General features: G+C 40.0%; 1 protein-coding gene across 20 annotated transcripts in view; it reads right to left on the bottom strand.

The window, feature by feature from the left end:
* Positions 1–19,114, bottom strand: part of KMT2C (lysine methyltransferase 2C) — a 272,287-nt gene that overhangs the window by 38,972 nt on the left and 214,201 nt on the right. For 11 of the 20 annotated variants that reach the window (XM_087860661.1, XM_087860660.1, XM_087860666.1 and 8 more), the window contains 12 exons: positions 17,629–17,733; positions 17,255–17,302; positions 16,085–16,264; positions 15,912–15,944; positions 15,658–15,807; positions 10,259–10,391; positions 9,799–10,013; positions 8,091–8,164; positions 6,359–6,541; positions 4,085–5,968; positions 3,423–3,715; positions 304–2,129 (listed from right to left, as the gene is read on the bottom strand). In XM_087860661.1, coding sequence (XP_087716787.1) covers positions 304–2,129; positions 3,423–3,715; positions 4,085–5,968; positions 6,359–6,541; positions 8,091–8,164; positions 9,799–10,013; positions 10,259–10,391; positions 15,658–15,807; positions 15,912–15,944; positions 16,085–16,264; positions 17,255–17,302; positions 17,629–17,733 — 5,124 coding nt within the window. The remainder of the gene's footprint in view (positions 1–303; positions 2,130–3,422; positions 3,716–4,084; positions 5,969–6,358; positions 6,542–8,090; positions 8,165–9,798; positions 10,014–10,258; positions 10,392–15,657; positions 15,808–15,911; positions 15,945–16,084; positions 16,265–17,254; positions 17,303–17,628; positions 17,734–19,114) is intronic. The other 9 variants (XM_045792263.2, XM_045792268.2, XM_087860676.1 and 6 more) reach the window with 5 other exon arrangements.

Here is a 19,114-nt window from a genome sequence, read left to right as displayed (position 1 = left end):
AAAGACTCTGAAAATACATGGTAATAATGGTTAGAGGGAACTGAAGGGAATGAGTCTGATTTCTGTTAAACAATACCATAAGTAATAGAAGCGAGAAGGTCTGAAACTCAGAGCTTTGAAATCTCTTGATCCCTGGGAGGAATCTAAAACTCTTAACTGCCTTCATTTTAAAGCTGAATGAGGAACAAAACTATGACCCTCATTGCTCTGGTCTGCACATAATTTTAATACCAAAATCCTGGAAGCTTACTGCACGCCACCCTAATGCCCACAGCAATTACTGAAATCCAAGGGAATTCTTACCGATATTAGGGAAGAATGGCTCTGACCGCTGACGAATCATGGCTTGCATCTGTCTCTGCTGTTGCTGTTCTTGTCTCTCTTGATCCAGAAGATCCTGCAGAAGTAGAGGCTGTTCCTCTAGAAGGAGGGGCCTCTCTCTGTTCTGCTGGGCTAATGTTTGCGGGATCATTAGCTGCTGGGGTCCAGACATGCCACTGGTACCAGACTGGTTTGTTAGAGGCACAGTTTGATTTGTGGGTTTTCCTGTCCCAAAACCGTGATTAACTGCAGACTGCCCCTGAATGAATCCTGGATTTACCTGCACACCCTGAGGAAAAGTATGGTTTACCCTAGAGACTACTGCCACATTAGAATTCATGGTGTTATCCAAAACGTGACCAGGTGGCGTCATCAAAGGAGGCGGCAAACTTGACACATGACTGGATGGTGAGGCTGGCAAAGTGGGTGGTGGAGACCCCAACGGCCTAATGTCTGCATTATCGGATTTTTCATTAGCAAGTAAACTTGAGAGAACTGGAGTTGACCCAGTTATGCTGCAAGAGTTTATTACGTCCTCAGCAGGCAGCTGAGAGGAGCCGCGAGTAGCACTTGTGCTGGAGCCAGCAGTTTCTCGATGAGCTCTCTTCTCAAGTGGGTCTGTATCACAGGACTGCAAGGAGGCCTTCTCTCCATCATTTACGTCTGTGTGAGCAGAAGCCTGTGAGCAGGGAGTGTCAACATTATCCTTACTCTCATCACTTTTCTCACTTTCACATTTGGCTTCCCCTTTAGAATTTGGAGACAGTACTTCTGTTTTTATCTCACTGGTACCTGTGGATTTTTTCCATGAAGAATGTTTATCAGGAGGAACCACAGTTTTGTCCTCCTGTTCCTTTTTTTTTGGTTCAATAGATACACATTGATTATCTATCTTATCATCAATTGGAACATTAAGGTCTAGTTCCTCATTAAACATGCTTTTCTTATCTCCTAGGTCAAGTTCTGGATCTGTATACGCAATGAGATCAAATTCTCCCGACTTTAGGAGGTCATCCAGGTTGGGATCATTAGTTTCCAAATTACCTAAAGTATCCAATTCATCTCCCTTGCCATCCTCTGTATCTAGATTTAAATTTTCAAGATCTTCATCATCCAAGTCTTTGACTTCAACCCCCTCAAGATCTTTAACATCTAGTTCCTTTACAGATGGGTCATCAGAATCAAGTTTTTCTTCAAGACCATCAGAAGACTGGGTGGTTATCTGTAAATTATCAGACGTTGTTTCAGCTGGTGTAGATGTTGACAAAGAGGCCTCTGAAAATTCACCACCTAAGGGATGACTTAGAGACCTCATGACCATAGAAGACGAATGCGCAGGATGACCTTGGTCTTGTTGAGATGGTGGCACTTGCTCCATATTTGGATGCAAAGGTAGCTGAGTCTGTAGACCTTGAGAAGGTCGTCTCAAGGGCTCTGTGTGTCTAGGGCCTGGAAAGTCGGGCCGGTGAATGAAGTTTCCATGTCTTGGATGAGAAGGTGCCTCTAGAACACTGCCAGGAGAAGCAGTGAAGGGCAACCGTGGCCTTCCATCAGGGGCCCTATGCCTCAATTCAATAAATGCTTGGCCCAGTATGTTATGCTGCTGAACTGGCAGACTCTGTGGTGGAAAATGCTGAGGAAGCCCAACTGGATTATTCATTTGTGAGTTATTTAAAGGCCTCGGCATATCTACAGATATCGATCTTCTCAGCTGCGGAGGAACCCCCGATCCTTGTATTTGTTGAGGAGGTACAAGGAAGCGTTCCTGACTTGAAAGGGTACCATGACTACCTCCCGGAAATCCAAATCTAAAAAAAAAAAAGAAGGTAAATTGTTAATATTACGAATCATATTGAATTTAGAGTTAGGTTGAAAAAGGGAGAGCTTTAGATTAAACTCATAAACAAAATAATGTTGCCAAATACAATGACTTAGCAAACAAAATTATCATCACCATTAGAAAGCACTTATAAAGTATCTACATGTAAGCAATTTTTGCTAAGTACCCTATAATGCTCACCATATGTAAGCTCTAAAGGCATATAACCTAAGACAACATAAACAAAGACAAACTAACTGCCAATAAGCAGATGGAATCAAATGTTTAGAAGTAAGCATAATACTGCTAGAGTTGAGTTAAGAGTCCCTTTTTTCTTTATTTAGGGAGGCTGTAAGGGAAGGCTGATATGGGGAGGGATGCTTGAAAAAGGCTGGTGGTCTAATGAATTATACCAGAGACACAGGCCTCTGTCCTTGAGAAGACAAAGGCACAGGTATGATGGCTGGATAGACAAATATATTTGCTTAAAAGGGATGAGGACAGGAGGCAGTAAGAAATAAAGAATGCTAGGCATCACCTGGAAAAAGTTAGCAGATGAATAAATTATAGGACTACTTTTATTATTTATACTATACCTCATTCTAGAAAGAATTAAAGGCAATTTATAAATAAATATGAAACAGAACAACAGGCATAAATTATAACTGAGGAAGAAAAAAGGAAAATCAAGTTAAGACTATAACATGGAGGTAGACATTAGACTTAAAAAAACACATACATGACAAAACCAAAGCATATCCTAAAGAATTCTCTATTACAACGTGTTTGGCTTTGACCCATGTACCAGCCATTTCACACAAACAAATTAACAATACCACTAACTTTACAACCTTCTCTCATCAAGAAAAGCTCCTAGGGGAAAACACCCTATCATTTTGGAAATCTCCAGTTATTTACAATGTAAATTAAAATGGAAAATTTGGGGAGAGGACAATATTCACCCCCCTGGCATCACAGAAAGCTTTCATAGAATGTGGCAGTTATACGCTAGAGACCTGACTGGTTGATAAACTACTTCCCTGTGGCCACAATGTAAACCTAATACAGTCAGTACTTAATAACAGAGAGAAGGTTTTAACAGTCTGTGGAGTTCTCAGAGGTTAAAAAAAGAAAAATCCATGCCCTCTCATTAGTGGAAAATAACACTGATTACCTCTCAAAGGAATCAAAAAGTAAAAAGCACTAACAGTGTCTTAAGAGTAACGTCATTTTTCTACTTCCTTCTACCAGTTTAAATCTGGCGTGAAATTAAAAGCATTACCTAAATCCATGAGGTCTCATCCCCATACCAGTAACATCAGGAGGATAGGGTCCACGTGGATCTTTTGGGAAAACGGCATATCTCGGTCCTAGAGGAGGGACAACAGGTGATCTGATGTTCCCGGGATAGGGGGGTGGAGGCCTGCTAAAAGCCTGGCCGATGCTCTCGGGCTGCCAGTGCTGCAGGGGCGCCCCATGAGGCACTGCTGCTGGATCCTGTGACCCCTTCTCCTGTCGACCTGCCATCTTCTTCTGCTGCTGTTGCTGGAGAATGATTTCACGTAACTTCTGCCGCTGGATGGAGTGAAATGAAAATCACGGGGAATTCTTAAATATGCAAACTTTCAATTTTATGATTGTGTGGCAAGGAAAAGGATCCAAATTATTACTTTGTTCTTATAACCTGTTGAATAGTTAAGTATAACTGGTGTTTTATCAAACTTGTATTCATTGGGATATTTTAAGCATTACCATAATCACATATTGGAAATATTAGGACTTAAAAAGCCATTAGTTCATTATCAGAAATCCCCGAATAAGAAATTCTACAGAATAAGATAAACTTTAACATCTATGTAGAAATTACTCGGTTTGATGAAATGAATAGCTTTCTCATTATAATAATACATTTAAAACATCTGTGAAGATACGGTATGTTTTTACCTGTCTCAATTTCTCTGTATCTGCTTGTGACATATTTACAGTATTCTGTGTATCAGTGACTCCTGAAGTTGGTACAGGTCCAGGAAGATGGGAGACACTGGAAAACTGCTGGCTTTGAGAACTCATTGGAGAGTTTGAAGGTGCACTGAAGCTCCCCTCTGATCCAGGCCTTGACTGATCAACAATATCATGAGCAACTTGACTTGTTCCAAAAGAGTCAGACTGAGATCTTGGAGTCATTGGAGGCTGATCATAAGGATCACGAGTAGCAGATGGGGAGACTCGGCTAAACGTGTCTGAAATACCAGGTCCAGGTGGCCTAGGCGTTTGGGAACATGCATCAGGTGGCCTTATCAATGGGCCAGATAAAGCTGCTCCTCGATTTTGTGCTGCTTGCAGGAAAGGATCCTGATTTGGCATGAGGACTGGTCTTGTCATTGAGGACCTAGTAAAACCCTCTGAAATCCTTGGCCTTGGTGTTGCTGGTGGTTGAGAGTAAGGAACAGAAATCCCAGGTCTTGGTGTTCCAGGGGGATGGGCATATGGATCCGAATGCCTCTGATTAGTGGCAGATGTAACAAACAAGTCTGCCTGTGTAGATGGCCTTGGGGTTGGTGGCTGCTGACTGTAAGGATCAATTGTGGGGGGCCGGGGAGTTCCAGGAGGTTGAGAGTAAGGATCTGGATTGGAGCGAGACGTTCCTGAGGGTTGGGAATAAGAATCTACAACAGGTCGTGGAGTTCCTGGGGGTTGGGAATATGGGTCCTGAGATGTTGGCCTTGATATGGTTCCAGGCTGGGAAAAAGCCCTTGAAGGATGGGCAAAAGATTCATTCACTGCTGGATGTGGGGTTAGGGGAGGCTGGCTATATGGGTCACTTGACTGGTTATGAGAGAAGTTATCTACAGGTCTTGGTGTCAAAGCAGGCCTTTCATAAGGGTCAAGAGACAATCGCCTTGGTGGCTGTGACACTGATCCGTAGGGGTTCTGGGAAGATGGAGGGGGCTGCATTGGAGTCTTGAAAGGTCCAGGACCACCATCAAGAGGGGCAGGTGTCAACAAGGGTTGTGCGTATGGGTCAGGTATCCGTTGTCTTTGAAACACATCTGTCCTAGGAGACGGTTTAGCAAAGTGATCATTGGTTCCAGCTGCTAGGGGACCTTTTGCAGTTTGTTCAGAAACTACAGGAGACCGGGGGAGGCCCAAGGGTTTGGGAAACTGCTCTGTCATGATAGGTCTAGGTGTGTCTGGAGGCTTTGCATAGGGGTCACTATTTGCTGTGGAGGAAGAACATAAATCTCTGACTGGGGATGGCCTGTTTGCTGTTGTTTCACTCATCTGAGCAGGCCTAGCTACTGAAGGGAGAGGGGCACAGTTGTCCGCCAGTGTAGCAGAATTTCTTCTGGGAAAGCTATGGCCCCCAGGAGGTGGTCTTGGGGTACCAACCATTTTTGCATAAGGATCCATTGGCGATGGCGGTCGGGAGTGAGAAGATCCCGGTGAGAACACCTGCGGGGAGGCTGGCTGACAAGCCTGAGATTGCGGCAGGCCCTCCTGGACGGGCACGCGGGACGGGGTTGCCGCAGGGGGAGGAGCCTGTGGTTTTACAAACACATCATCTGAGGACGCCGAGGTGGGGGTGCTGGGCAGCTGCTTCGTAAACAAGTCTTTATGGAATGACTGTGCAGGAGACACATTTCCATTGCCAGGCTGGGGGGTCAAGGGGCTCTGCATCCCACTACTGGGTGTGTCTGAGCCGGACTGGGCCAGGAGGGGCTGGGCCCCAAACTGCTGCTGCTGCTGCTGCTGCTGCTCATTCTTGACCTGCTCGAGTTTCTGCGTGGCTTCAATTTTAGCCTGCTGCTTACTTTTCTGACGCATTTGCTGTGAAATAGGAAAGAAAAGGCAATCACATGGCTGAGAAAAAGAATGTAATGGTCAAGGGAGGAAAAAAGCAACAGAAAATTAATTTGTTTGATGTATTCAGTTACCAGATTGTGCCCGTATTAGATTACAAATTCCTGAAGAGGAGACACGCTCATCCATCACTGTGCACCTCACTTATGCCGACAGCAATATACTGTTTATAATATTTCAATGAACGTCCCAAATCAACTTAAATATAGTTTATTGAGAAAGGGAAGTCTATTTTTAATCTCATTTTTATATTCTAGTAAGAGCTATCTTCTGAAATAATGACACAAACTGCCCTCCTCTCAAAAAGTAAAAACGCAATTTATAAGCAAATTATTAAAATAAAAAGTAAACACATACCTGTCTAAATTTCCATTCCTGTTCATGTTCTGATTCTCTCTGCTTTAATGGATCTTTAAAAAGGTCCGAATCAATTCGAGAACCGGGATCGATGCTGTCTTGCTGTTGCTGCCTCTTCAGGGGATCATTTGACATCTGTACTTTATTAATGCGTAAAGCAGCTCTGTTATCTCTGGCTTTTTGCTTTGGAAAAAAGGAGAAGAAAGTTATCTTCCAGCAGATTAAACAAGTTTCAAGAAACAAAAGGAAAATAAAGTAAAACTATGATAAACTTCATACAAAAAAAGTTGGGTTAAATAGTTGAAAAGAGCTTCCAGACTCTCGTGTGAAAGCATCTGGACACTACCCCACCTTCTCCCATTTTTTAATGCATGTCACCTCAGTGGAGGATGGGTTTCCATCTCTCTGAACCAGCTAGAGAACCCAGTAATCTATTATTTTCAATCCTAATCTTCACAGACCCTTCAAAAATGGAAAAAGTAACCTCTCTCCTAATTGAGAGAAAAGGAAAATATCAAATCAATCCTCTAAATCTAAAATCCGGAATTTTAAGCTTAGCCTTAAAGAAAACAACTGAGAAACACTAAAAATATCCCATTACCTTACTACAATCAAGCTGAAACAAAACAAGGCATTACCAACGTATCAAAAACATTATTTTGCTTTACCCAAGCAATCATTATCTCTGACAATATATACACTGAAGGCCAAGTTGGAAAATGCGTATATTTTTCAAAACAATAATGTCCATTTAATATGCTTTAAAATGGAAGCAAGGATTTAGATTCAGCTGACAGTCTTAATTTGGCTCTTTGGGAGAAAATAATTCACCATCTGAACTGTGACTCTTATTATAAAATATCCTGACTACTCCTCACCAAGTTCATGTTTCAAAAGCTCCTTAAATGTGTCTAGGTATGTCTCTTTCAAGATAAAAAAGATTCTTTACTAAACCAAACACAAAAAGAGCTTACTGTGGAAGAAACTGAGGCACACTAATGCAGCCTCAAAAATTAGTACTCTTTCAAAGAGATAAAAGAATTTTAAAAGTGAAATGAGGGGGCCTGGGTGGCTCAGTCAGTTAAGCATCTCCCTTCGGCTCAGGTCATGATCCTGGAGTCCCGGGATCCAGTCCCACATAGGGTTCTCTGCTCAATGGGGAGTCTGCTTCTCCCTCCGTGTGTGCGCTCTTTCTATATCTCAAATAAATAAATAAATAAAATCTTTTTTTTTTTTTTTTTAAGTGAAATGAATTAAACATACTCCTGAAATAAATTATTTCAATCTTCAATGTCCTGGTTCTTTTTTTTTTTTTTTTTTTTTTAAAGATTTTATTTATTTATTTATTTGACAGAGAGAGAGAGCCAGCGAGAGAGGGAACACAAGCAGGGGGAGTGGGAGAGGAAGAAGCAGGCTCCCAGCAGAGCAGGGAGCCCAATGCGGGGCTCGACCCCAGGACTCTGGGATCACGCCCCGAGCCGAAGGCAGACGCTTAACAACTGAGCCATGCAGGTGCCCCAATATCCTGGTTCTATTAACTACCTTATGAAAACGTCACATTCTACCTTAAGACATAATTAGGAAATCACTACAAAAACAAAGCTGTTTATTAGTTGTGCAAATATTAATATGTGTTTTGTGCAATGGTCAATCTTTTTATTAACCTAAGGCAATAAAAGTAAGGTCCAGGTATTGTGTTTAAGAATATGATTCATGGAGTTTTGGTAAATACCACGTAAGGTGCTCTTTCCTGTGAGCTCGCTTTTCTCCACAGCTTGGCAATCTGCTTCACTCTAGTCGTCCAGTCTGCAACAGAAAAGTATGGTGCACACATTTACGGAACTGAGGTCAGGATGCACCGCCATGTGGTGCTGACAGCTCAACTTAGTCTGGTTGTGTCCTCATTAAATAAGTAGCCTTAAGTTCAGTTCTTTGTGTAGCATAAAGTTCCAGACACACAGTAGGCCAAACAAATATTTGCCGAACGAAGTGTTGCCTTATTCACCATCTTACTTGTAGAGCGGGGAAGCTTTTAAATCGAAGGGGCTAAGCAGCCAAGATAAAGTTCAGCCAAACGTAACAAGTTCCCTCAACCATGTAAGATGCTGCCAGGACCAAAGCTAAGCATTTTGTAAAATTATCTGTACTCAAGAGAAGTCTATCAATCTGACCAAAAGTAGTAATCATAATTCATAATTATAAATAAGCATCTCACCAGCATTTGTGCCCAACAAAGATAATGGAAAACTAACAATTTCAAGCCATTTCTATGAAATTCACAGTTTCAGGACAGTAAACAAAATGAAATATGGGTGAAATCAACAGTGATAAATGTAGAAATGATTTAGCCCATTATTAAAAAAAAAAAAAAACTTCAAGAAAGCTTATGAAAATGGAAATGAAAATCGTGACATACCAACAGCCTTAACGTACCTCAGGAGGTTCTAGAATCACACAGTAAAATTATTAAAGAAAATTACTTAAAAAAAATCATAACTCTACTCTAAGGAAAATTTACATTGATACAAAGTGACTTAACAGAGCCAGCTATGCTCATCTGTAAACAGCAAATAAAAGTGGGATAAAACAGTATTTGAAGAGTATGTATACTCCTTTAACAGACAACCCTGTACTAAATCACTGATTTTTATTGTTGGATAAGGTAGCACTTACTTCTATACATAACGAATAAAGTATCACAAAGAGGCACCTAAAAGACAGGTGTCATCTGTAGGAAAATCCAGTTCTGGGTAACCCCCTGGTAATTTACAAGAGCTGTGTGCTGAGAGAAGGGAAGCTACTGTGAGACACCGTGCTAACGACCTTTTCCATCCTGGTCTGTCTGGCAACATGAACTTACCATAATTAACCAATGTTTGCTTACAAATATTCTACCAATGACATTCCATTAATCCAAATAGTTCATCCTCTGGTTAATCAGAATTTAAAAAAATGGTACCTTTATACCATCTGACTTTTTCAAACAGGCTGGACAGTTGGAGAGAAGGGGAAATACTACTGAGTTAACTTGGTTGGGAAAAGATTCCTAGAATGGAGTCTGATTTAGCCTAATAATACTTTTGACTAAATGTTAAGTTTCTGTTCTAGGATTTTTTTTTTTTTTTTTGGTAGAGTTACACATGTAACACGATACTGAGTTCCACATTTAGGAAGACGGCTAAAAGCTGGAAAATACATTATTTCATTAAACTGGAATTAACTTTTAGCAAATATGCAAATGGATACAGGGTCTAGGGCTGAGAAAATGTAAGGTATTTCCAGACATCTATGGAATTTCACATTGTACACAGCCATACCAGAGGAAATTTAGTGTTGATACACGGACTTTTCTACTATAGTAACAAAAACAACCAACAAACAGGCATTACACATGCAGAAAAGCTGGTAACACAGACAGCAATACTATAGCCGTGAATTACCAGGGAATTCTTCCTTCAGGTTGGGGAAATTAATGTTTGTGTAGAGAACCGGAGCTACTGTTGCCATTTCACCCAGAGCCTCCTCTTTCTCCCACTTCAGTGTACTTCTCTGGGCGTTTGACATCGTATCGCTTTCTCCTTCCCCCGTGGGAGCGGACGACGTCCAAGAGCTGTTAGGATCACTTGCCATTGGATTAAATGCTGGATTTTTATCCCTGGGAAATAATAAATAACTTGACTTCATAAACACAAAATTACTTTCTAAATACTATGGTCAAGTACAATTTCATTAAGACCTCTTCTTATTACAAAATAGCTAAAATGTTACATAATTTTTAGCAAAGATCCCAAAATATGTAACAAACACATTGTGCACAGCAACTTAAAACAGGCCAATTAACATCTGTATAACAAAAATTAGTGTAATTTAAGTTTCCATGGAAAACGAAGCCTGTAATACCTGGCATCAGCGTAAGGAGATTGTGCTATAGCAGAGAAAGTTCCCAATCCAGTTCCTGGAGGCAAAGAATTGTGAGGGAGATGAGGACTCGGTCCAATAAGGCCATTCATGAGTGGCATCCGGGAAAAAACATCTTTAAAGAAGAAAACAATTCAGTTTGCATATTATTCATAAATAATCTTTTTAAAAGCAGTTTATAAGTAATATTTCTAAATAAAAATTTCTAGCACTCTTTAAAAGTAGGATTTGTATTTCAATATTAAACTAATATATTGCATAACTTCTGGTTATAATATTTTGCAATATGGTCTCTGTACTTCTCTCTACTTCATCACGGTATACTGCAGGTAACATGTGTTTTGGAGTCTGACAGCCCTGGGTTTGAAGCTTAATTTTTGCTACCTATTAAAAGAGAGTAGTCAATTACTATTTCTATAACATGAACATACTCTGTAATGTTACTGACACAAGGTATGTGGAGTTCTCAGCACAGTGCCTGGCATGCAGTGAGCTACTTAGTACATATAAGCTCCACAAAAAGAATGACTCTCAAAGCAAATGCTAGTACATTTTATCAAATTTCTTTCTCTTCTTCATTCAAATTCACAAAATAGATGGCTCTTTACGTTTTACTCTTGTTGCTGTTAATACAAAAAAACCATCCATGATTCTTCAATTTGTACGTGATCTAAAATTCTTTGGAACAAGCAATATTTCATGTACCATTATCAAATAGATGATTATTGTTAAAAATACATACACTCTGTTTTGAGCCTAATTTTCATTACTGTCCTTGCAGTTTCAGCCACCACCCTCTATATACATTTCAACTCTCAAGCTTCAAATCCCTGAGCATCTTCTTTCTAAACAGCCATTAGGCAAACCATAAGACCATCTTGTGCTTCCCCTAACTCTCCTCAAGCATGTAGCTCCAACCTTGATTATTATGAACTTCCACTGGTCTGAAATATTGGGGAATAGCCAATTGTCCTTATCTGCACAGTTTTCTGACCTTCAAAAACCTCCTCCCAATTTAGAGACCTACTCTGAAGTAATAAATGCATGGCCTCTGTTGCAACACCCAGAACAACACAAGGAGATCATCCACATCACCGATCAATTATACAAACGGATATACAGTTATAGAGTTGGCCAATATTTGGCCCAGTTGGTGTAACGACAGAGAACTCCTAACAATGACTTTGCCATGCCATTAGAAAAAAGAATAATCAAGAGCAGCATCTCACCCACATGGTTTGTACTGTATGATGTCCTATTACCTAAACCAGATCCTCTACCTGGAACAACTCTGAGTATAGAGAGCTCCAGTTCCTGTATGAAGACACTGGGACTGATTACCAGGAGGTTTTCAGGATTTTTGTCTCAAGGACTTCCTGAGAGCTATCTGACTTCCAAATTATAGCCTATTGTACTAATTGGCAGAGCTGGGCCCACCGGATCAGAACACTACAGTGACAAGTGTTTCAGGACATCTATGTTCACTTCAAGGATGAGATTAGGGAGCAACATTTCTGCTTTTATCCCAAGTAGATTGTTACCTCTATTTTCAATTTCAATGAAAAGTAGGTTCCATTAAGGAATATGAGATTTGACTGAAAAATGTCAAATGTCTTTCATGTAATTAAAAGTTTCTTCATTGGTAATGACAGTGTGATCCACGTCAGCACTATCTATCTTAACCACAACATGACCGTATCAAAACCTTTCATAATAGTAGCTTATTAAGCACTTCACTATATGCCAAGCACTGTTCTGAAATTTTTACATGTATTAATTCTCTGATCCTCACAACCACCTAGGAAATGGGTTATTACATGTAGCTCCTTTGAAGCAAAGACTCAGAGGTTAAATAACTTGTACAAAGACACAGAAGTAAATGCAAACCATTTTTCCCCTATTACTATTCTAATTAAGAAGTGGTGTCTCTCTCTCTCGTCTACCATACCAACTCAACCTGATGATACCAGCTTGAATTTTCAAGGCATGAGTCATAGAAATGATAGAAAAGTTACTTCACTTAACCTTCACCTAAAGGGATTTCAAGTTACTCTATCTCAATCTTCTTGAAATTTCTCTTCTCCACTTTCTGACCTTCTGTATTACTGTATTAACATTACATTCTGGCCCCCTTCCTTAACCACTCATACTGAAGTTACCCTACTGAACATTACCAACAATTTTACTGTCCAATGAAACATCTTTCAAGCACTCATCCTACCTGACTTTATAACCTATCTCTAACAATCCTCATCTCTAAGATCCTGTGCCTCTCACGCTATCTCCATCACTGCTCTTTTCACTTTCACCTAACCCTTAAAAAGGAAAAAGGAACATATAATTGCACATCTAATATAAATCAGGTGAGTTAAGCATATAACTCATCATTTAATTAAAGAGTTCTTTAAGATTCTGTACTCTACGGCAGCGTGCTCTCTAAAGAAATCTCACCCTTCCCACAACTCCCATTAGTACCACCCACACACAATTCCTAAATTTTCACCTTTACAAAGCCTTGAACAACTGCAAGTCCGTCTGCCTGTAAGTCATGACATGTATATGTCCCATTTTTAACAAACTAACAATGGTCCAAGACTAAATGTTATACCTCCACTGCCCTCTAACACACACACACACACACACACACACACACACACACACACACACAGAGTCCTCTCTAGTCCGTGTTTCTAGTTTACAGCCTGATACCTGTAGGCAAGCCTGGCTCACATACAGTCTAATTCACTTTGTATCCCACTCTTCCTTGTACCTCACAGCCATTCAGTACCAGAGTCCTACGTATTCTAACATCACTATCTCTCATAACCACTGCTTCTTTCACTTAGCACTGCAGATACATTTACATGCATGGAACCCAAATTTTCACTTAGTCCCAACCACAATAAACTCATTAGTACAACCCTTCTTGTCTCAAATTCATTTCCAACACTGATAGCAGAACTACCTTGCCAAAAGGTGTAACCCATCAGGTCATTTCACTGGTGTGAGATCTTGGATGGCTCTAAGTAACCTGCAGAAGAAAAGGTCAACTGCCACTGCCTATTTCCACAGCCATTTACATACAATCTAGACCCAACAAGCACTTTCTACTTTTGCTCCTTAAACGCTACCCACTTAACTCTTCTTTGCTCTGGAAAATGTTCAAGTTGCCGTTACTGAATATCTATGTGTCACTGTGTATGTGACCTGATCATGCTTTGTGCTTAAATCAGAATTATTACTCTTTGAAACATGACTTGAAATCTTAATGACTCTTAAGGTTCTACTTGAATCACGGTCTACTATGATATAAATTAGCTGTATACCTGAAAGTCTATAATACTAGGATTATAAACTCCTTTGGGTAGGCAGTCTCACTTACCTTTGCATTACACACAAGCACCTAAAAAAACAAAGCCATCCCCTCAAAACCTTTCAAAAATGAGCCTACACTGTGAAAGCATTTAAATAATGATAGTAAAATTGTTTATTTAAAAAAATGCATCTTGGGGCACCTGGGTGGTGTGGTCGGTTGAGCCTCTGACTCTTGATTTCGGCTTGGGTCCTGATCTCAAGGTCGTGCAATCAAACCCTGCATCAGGCTCTGCACTGGGCATGGAGCCTGCTTAGGATTCTCTCCCTCTCCCTCTGCCCCTCCTCTCTTTCTCTCACTAGCTCTCTAAAATAAATAGATCTTTTTAAAAAATTGAATTTTGGGGGTGCCTGGGTGGCTCAGTTAAGTGTCTGATTCTTGATTTCAGCTCAGGTCATGATCTTAGGGTCGTGAGATCGAGCCCCACGTCAGGCTATACGCGGGGTGTGGAGGCTACTTAAGATTCTCTATTTCTCCCTTTCCCTCTGCTCCTACCCTCCCTTCTGCCCATGCACACACGCTCTCTCTCTCAAAAGAAACTGCACCTTTAACTGATTTGATTTTTAAAATACATACTTTCCATTTCAGAAAACATGGAGATAGGGTTTTTCTTCTTAATATGTTGAGAAGAGAAATACTGAAGTGTTGCATTCTTAATCATTAAGAAAACATATGGGAACAATTAAGACAAGAAGCACTTATGATGAGTCTGTTTTATCCAAATGTAAATCACATGTTTAGTCTAGCAAAAATCAAGGTAAATTTGTTTAGAGGCTAAACTGGCACAAACTAAAATATTTTAATTATGCGCATTATGACATTTTTCATGTATACACAAAATTGGTAGTAAAGATAACATTAAATTATTTGCATATTTCAGCACTTATACAAAAACAGTGTAAGGGTTTATAAAAGTATCACTGAATTACTTAACTCGGTGTATCATCATGAAGCAATGACAACAGGATATAGAGACATGACCCTATGTTCAAACTACCAAAGACTCACACCAGTCCACAGGACTCCAATCACCCCCACAGGAGATTCCCACACCTGTGGTGCTGTCTCTTCACCTACCTCCACAAATTTTTTTTTTTTTAAAGATTTTATTTATTTATGTGACAGAGAGATAGCCAGCGAGAGAAGGAACACAGCAGGGGAGTGGGAGAGGAAGAAGCAGGCTCCCAGCGAAGGAGCCCAATGTGGGACTCGATCCTGGAACGCGGGGATCATGCCCTGAGCCGAAGGCAGACGCCCAATGACTGCGCCACCCAGGCGCCCCATACCTCCACAAATTTTAAGTCTAGGTTACCCATTTCAGCTCTCCAGAAACATGGAGAAATTAAAGCCTTAAACTTATCTGGCAACTAGTTACAAGTAGGTAGAAGAAAACTGATCACACAAAGAAGGCAGATTTCTACAAAATTAGAGATTGGAAGTTGACAGTGGAGAAAGCTGGCGGATTTACTCTGAAAGGAAGTGTGAGCACACACTCGTGGCGGAGTAGACAGTGACTGGGACAGACAGGACCCCAGCCTTCCAGGAGCTCACAGTCTGAAGGAAAACCGTAACTGTCCAAACAGGCGTCTATATTTGTGCCACCTGCCACAATGGACACCCAGGGCTGGGTGTGGAGGTGGTGATCTGCTAACTCAGGAAATGACAGGGAAGCTGAGACCAGGCAGCCAGGTGTGGGGGGAGGGGGGTCACGCTCCAAACAAGTGTGCAGAAAGGGCTGAGTGAAGGGGAGCCAGACTGGTGAAGGGTAGCAGGCAGGCGCTGGCCTCCCCACTGCCAGTAACGTGAGCAAAAGAACTCTGGTCACAAAGTGGATCACAGAGGGCCAGGCACTTCAAGGAGATAGGTGAGTGACCGAGATAAACTCAAATTAAGTATTGTTCCATGGACACAAAAGAGGGTTTTCTCCTATTGGTTTGTATATGTTGTTTCTAAGGGACAAGGCTGATTTGCTTTAGTAAAGGCACGTACACTGCACGGGCATACTTACGAAACTTTTCTAGAGCTGACATACCCTGACTGTGTATGGGCACCAGCTGTGGTGCTGGAGGTGGAGGGGGCTGCGGTAATGAAGCCGGCTGAGTGGTCGCAGGACTGAGCACCGCAGTAAACAAGTCTTCAACATCCTTCCCTCCAAGCTCTGTGAGACAGAGTTACAGTGATGGTAAGATTAAAATAAAAGACTATCAGAGCCAAAGTATATGGAACGCCATTTTCATAAACTCGAAATACAGAACAGAATACCTGGAATTTTATATAACTTTCCAAGAATTGCTCCTAGGATAAAATAAAGAAACACAAATATTAACAGCTACCATTTCAACATACTGACACAAAATAGCATTTGACACAGAAATGATCAGAAGAGAAGTTAAATTATAAAGAAGCATGCAGAAATCTTTGAAAATCATATTTACTCATGTCTTTTAGAAAGCCTAGATGTAGGGCAAATATTTTACCATCTGTGACCATTTTGTCTAGCTCAGGACTGAGGATTCCATCTAGCTGCTCTTCACTTAATGGTCGTGAACTCGGATTGACACTTGGCTGAGGCAAAGAGGATGGATCATCAGCGACAGGACCAATATCTATTCCAGCTAGAGGAGCAAAGTAAACAGATTACAAGTGAACTCTGAATACTCACATAAAATGCACAGCACTATTTACCTGCATTAATACACAACAACATGATTAAAACAGAGCAATGAAAAGTTTGTAATTCTAAATTAATCATGGTTCTTGTATCAATTTGAGTAGTGAATAGGTAAAAATCAGGCACAATGTATTTGTAAACTTAGGTGCCACTTACTAAAGTTGTATTTTAATCAAAGTAGATACATTTCCTGAGGAATAGAAGAACACAACTGGTTCTAAATTTCCACAAAAAGATAAGCACTACATCATTAATACAGTAACCTACAAGAAGATTCGATACACAGTATTTAATATACAAGTGATTGCTTTAGCTTGGAAAATAGTGGTTTCCAATGTATAGTTCAACTATTACCTGAGGTGTGTGACACAGGAGGGATAGACTTTCACATAAATTAATGAACTGCTTTAAAATTCTCAATGTTTAGTAAAAATTATCCTTTTGTGAGTAATTTCAACTACAGATCATATTTTGGAAATACTCTGTAGTCACAAAGCAAGATACAGGTTAGGTTTATAATATAACACGGTTTATTTCATACAAATTGGTTTTCAGGTGAAAATCACACTTAAAAGTGGTCTATCATCTACTTCATCATGCTCTCTCAATATTACTACTATTAAAAACTAAAATTTAGTCTGCCTTTATATACTCTTGTATTAGGAGCTAACTCTAACACATGTGGGTAATATTATAAATTACATATTAAGAAGAATAAAACCATTCATCGAAAAAAAAGAACTACTGATAAAGTCATCCAAAGCACAGCACAGCTGTACCATGCTTTAGCTGCACGCACAACAGGAAAAGCAAGTATGGATTAGTGACAAATTAGCACTATAACAATATGCATGCACCTACAGGTTGTTTCAGCTGATATCACTATAAAAAAGACTACTTCTAGTCAGCCGTCATCCATTGCTCAGTTTCTTACCAAATGGAAAAGGTGAGCTCTCAACCTGGAAAGTGCATAAATCAAGACCTACAAGACCCAAACCAAATAAAATGGATGATTACCACAGGAGCCGGAAGTGAGGGGCAATGCAAACAAAAGAAGAAACAAGATACAGCAAGACCGCAGGGCGACAAGCCTTAAGTTTGATGCAATTAGAAAGACAACAGAAATTAACTTGCTATTTCCTCTCCTAAAGCAGAAAAGCTGAGGTAGCTCAAATAAAATGATGAGTTCTTTGACAAAGCCAAAACAAACTTTCTTTCAGTTTCAGAGAAAAGACTAAACTTGTTCCACACACATACACCTCTCATCGTATCATAAAACAGACACTAGACAAATATAGACATATATACCTGAATGATCAACTGATTTTGCAAGGTCATCTGAAATTATTCCAAGAATGTCATCATCTGTGTTTAAGACTTCAGAAATATCAGCTAAGGGGTCATCAGTCGTACCTAAGCATAGCAAGTATATTTTTAACGTCTCAATATTGTCCTAGACATTAAGCTCTAAAACACACTCACTCATTCAACCATTCACTAAACATCTAGACTACAGCAGATGCTGAGTTAAGGGCTAGAATCATAAGATTATTACTTCTAAAGTAAGGAATTTTTCAAAGAAAACACATACCTATGTTTTGAATAACAAAACATTAAAAATTAAGACTATTTTTGTTTTGTGACTATTTATTAACAATAAATTTCAAATAAAGACCAATAAGAGAAATAATGGCAATAAAAGTGTAATAGAATGCTATAAGAAAGCAAATAAAACTGTATTAAGAAAGTGACATCTAGAAAATAAAACACGGAAGATAAATATCAAAGTCAAACGCATTATTTAGAAATTCCTTGTAAAATATAAAGTAGGTACCATCCAATTAGATGCCTACTTCCAACTTTGATTTTAATATTGATTAATCATTCACTTATTAAAAATATTTCAGTACCCACGGAATTATGTCTATGGATTATGTTAAAAGGCATTGTTCCAGCTACTGGGAATTCAGAATAACCAAAACAAAGTGCAGGCCTACGTTCTCAGAGAGAGTTAGCAAATAAATGATAGCAGTGTAAGTGCTATAAAGATAACAATAAGGACAAAGGATTAAGAATAAGATGTGGAGATGATAAATATTAGATAAAGTGGTCAGGGAAGACCTTTTAAAGGACATGACCAAGGATAAATGTAAATGAAATAAGGGAGTAATATGCATAAAGATGGAGAGAACACTCCAGGCAAAGGGAAAAGCAGATGGAAAGACAGGAGCAGGAAGGGTTTTGCCAAGTGTGGACAGTGTAGTTGATCGCAGTAATGAAGGGAAGGAGTGGTAGGAAATAAAAGGCAGCTAAGTGAGACTATGTATGCTTTTATAAGTCATGGTGAAGACTGAGCTTTATTCTGAAATACAAAGCAGAATGGGAACCTGTTGGAAAGCTGATGGCTAGCTAGAAGGGGATATGAGTGATATTTGAAAGGGAAAGCACTGGCTTCCATGTGTAGAACAGACTGGGGAAGGAGGGCATGGGCAGTGTGGCAACAGGGGAGGCCTGGAGACCAGTCCAAAGGCTGCTGCTGTAGTCTAAGTGAGAGGTGGCGACAGCGAGCACTCTAGAGCAGGAGGGAAGACATGGCTGACTCTGGGCTCCATTCTGAAGGCAGAGATAAATGTGTGGATGTATCCGGTGTGTAGTATGAGATAGTAAGAGTCAAGGAGGACTCCAAAGGTGGTTTCTGGACTCATCAGTAAGACAATAGGCTAGCTTTAACAATTATATCATTCATTTAAGTTACGAAACATCTGCATTTTTTTAATCCATGTCAACTGTGTTT

The sequence above is a fragment of the Ursus americanus genome, chromosome 3 (genome assembly GCF_024610735.1).
Source record: "Ursus americanus isolate L20-20 chromosome 3, mUrsAme1.1.p, whole genome shotgun sequence".
Classification (NCBI taxonomy): Eukaryota; Metazoa; Chordata; class Mammalia; order Carnivora; family Ursidae; genus Ursus; species Ursus americanus.
This window is presented reverse-complemented; position numbering and strand designations above follow the sequence as displayed.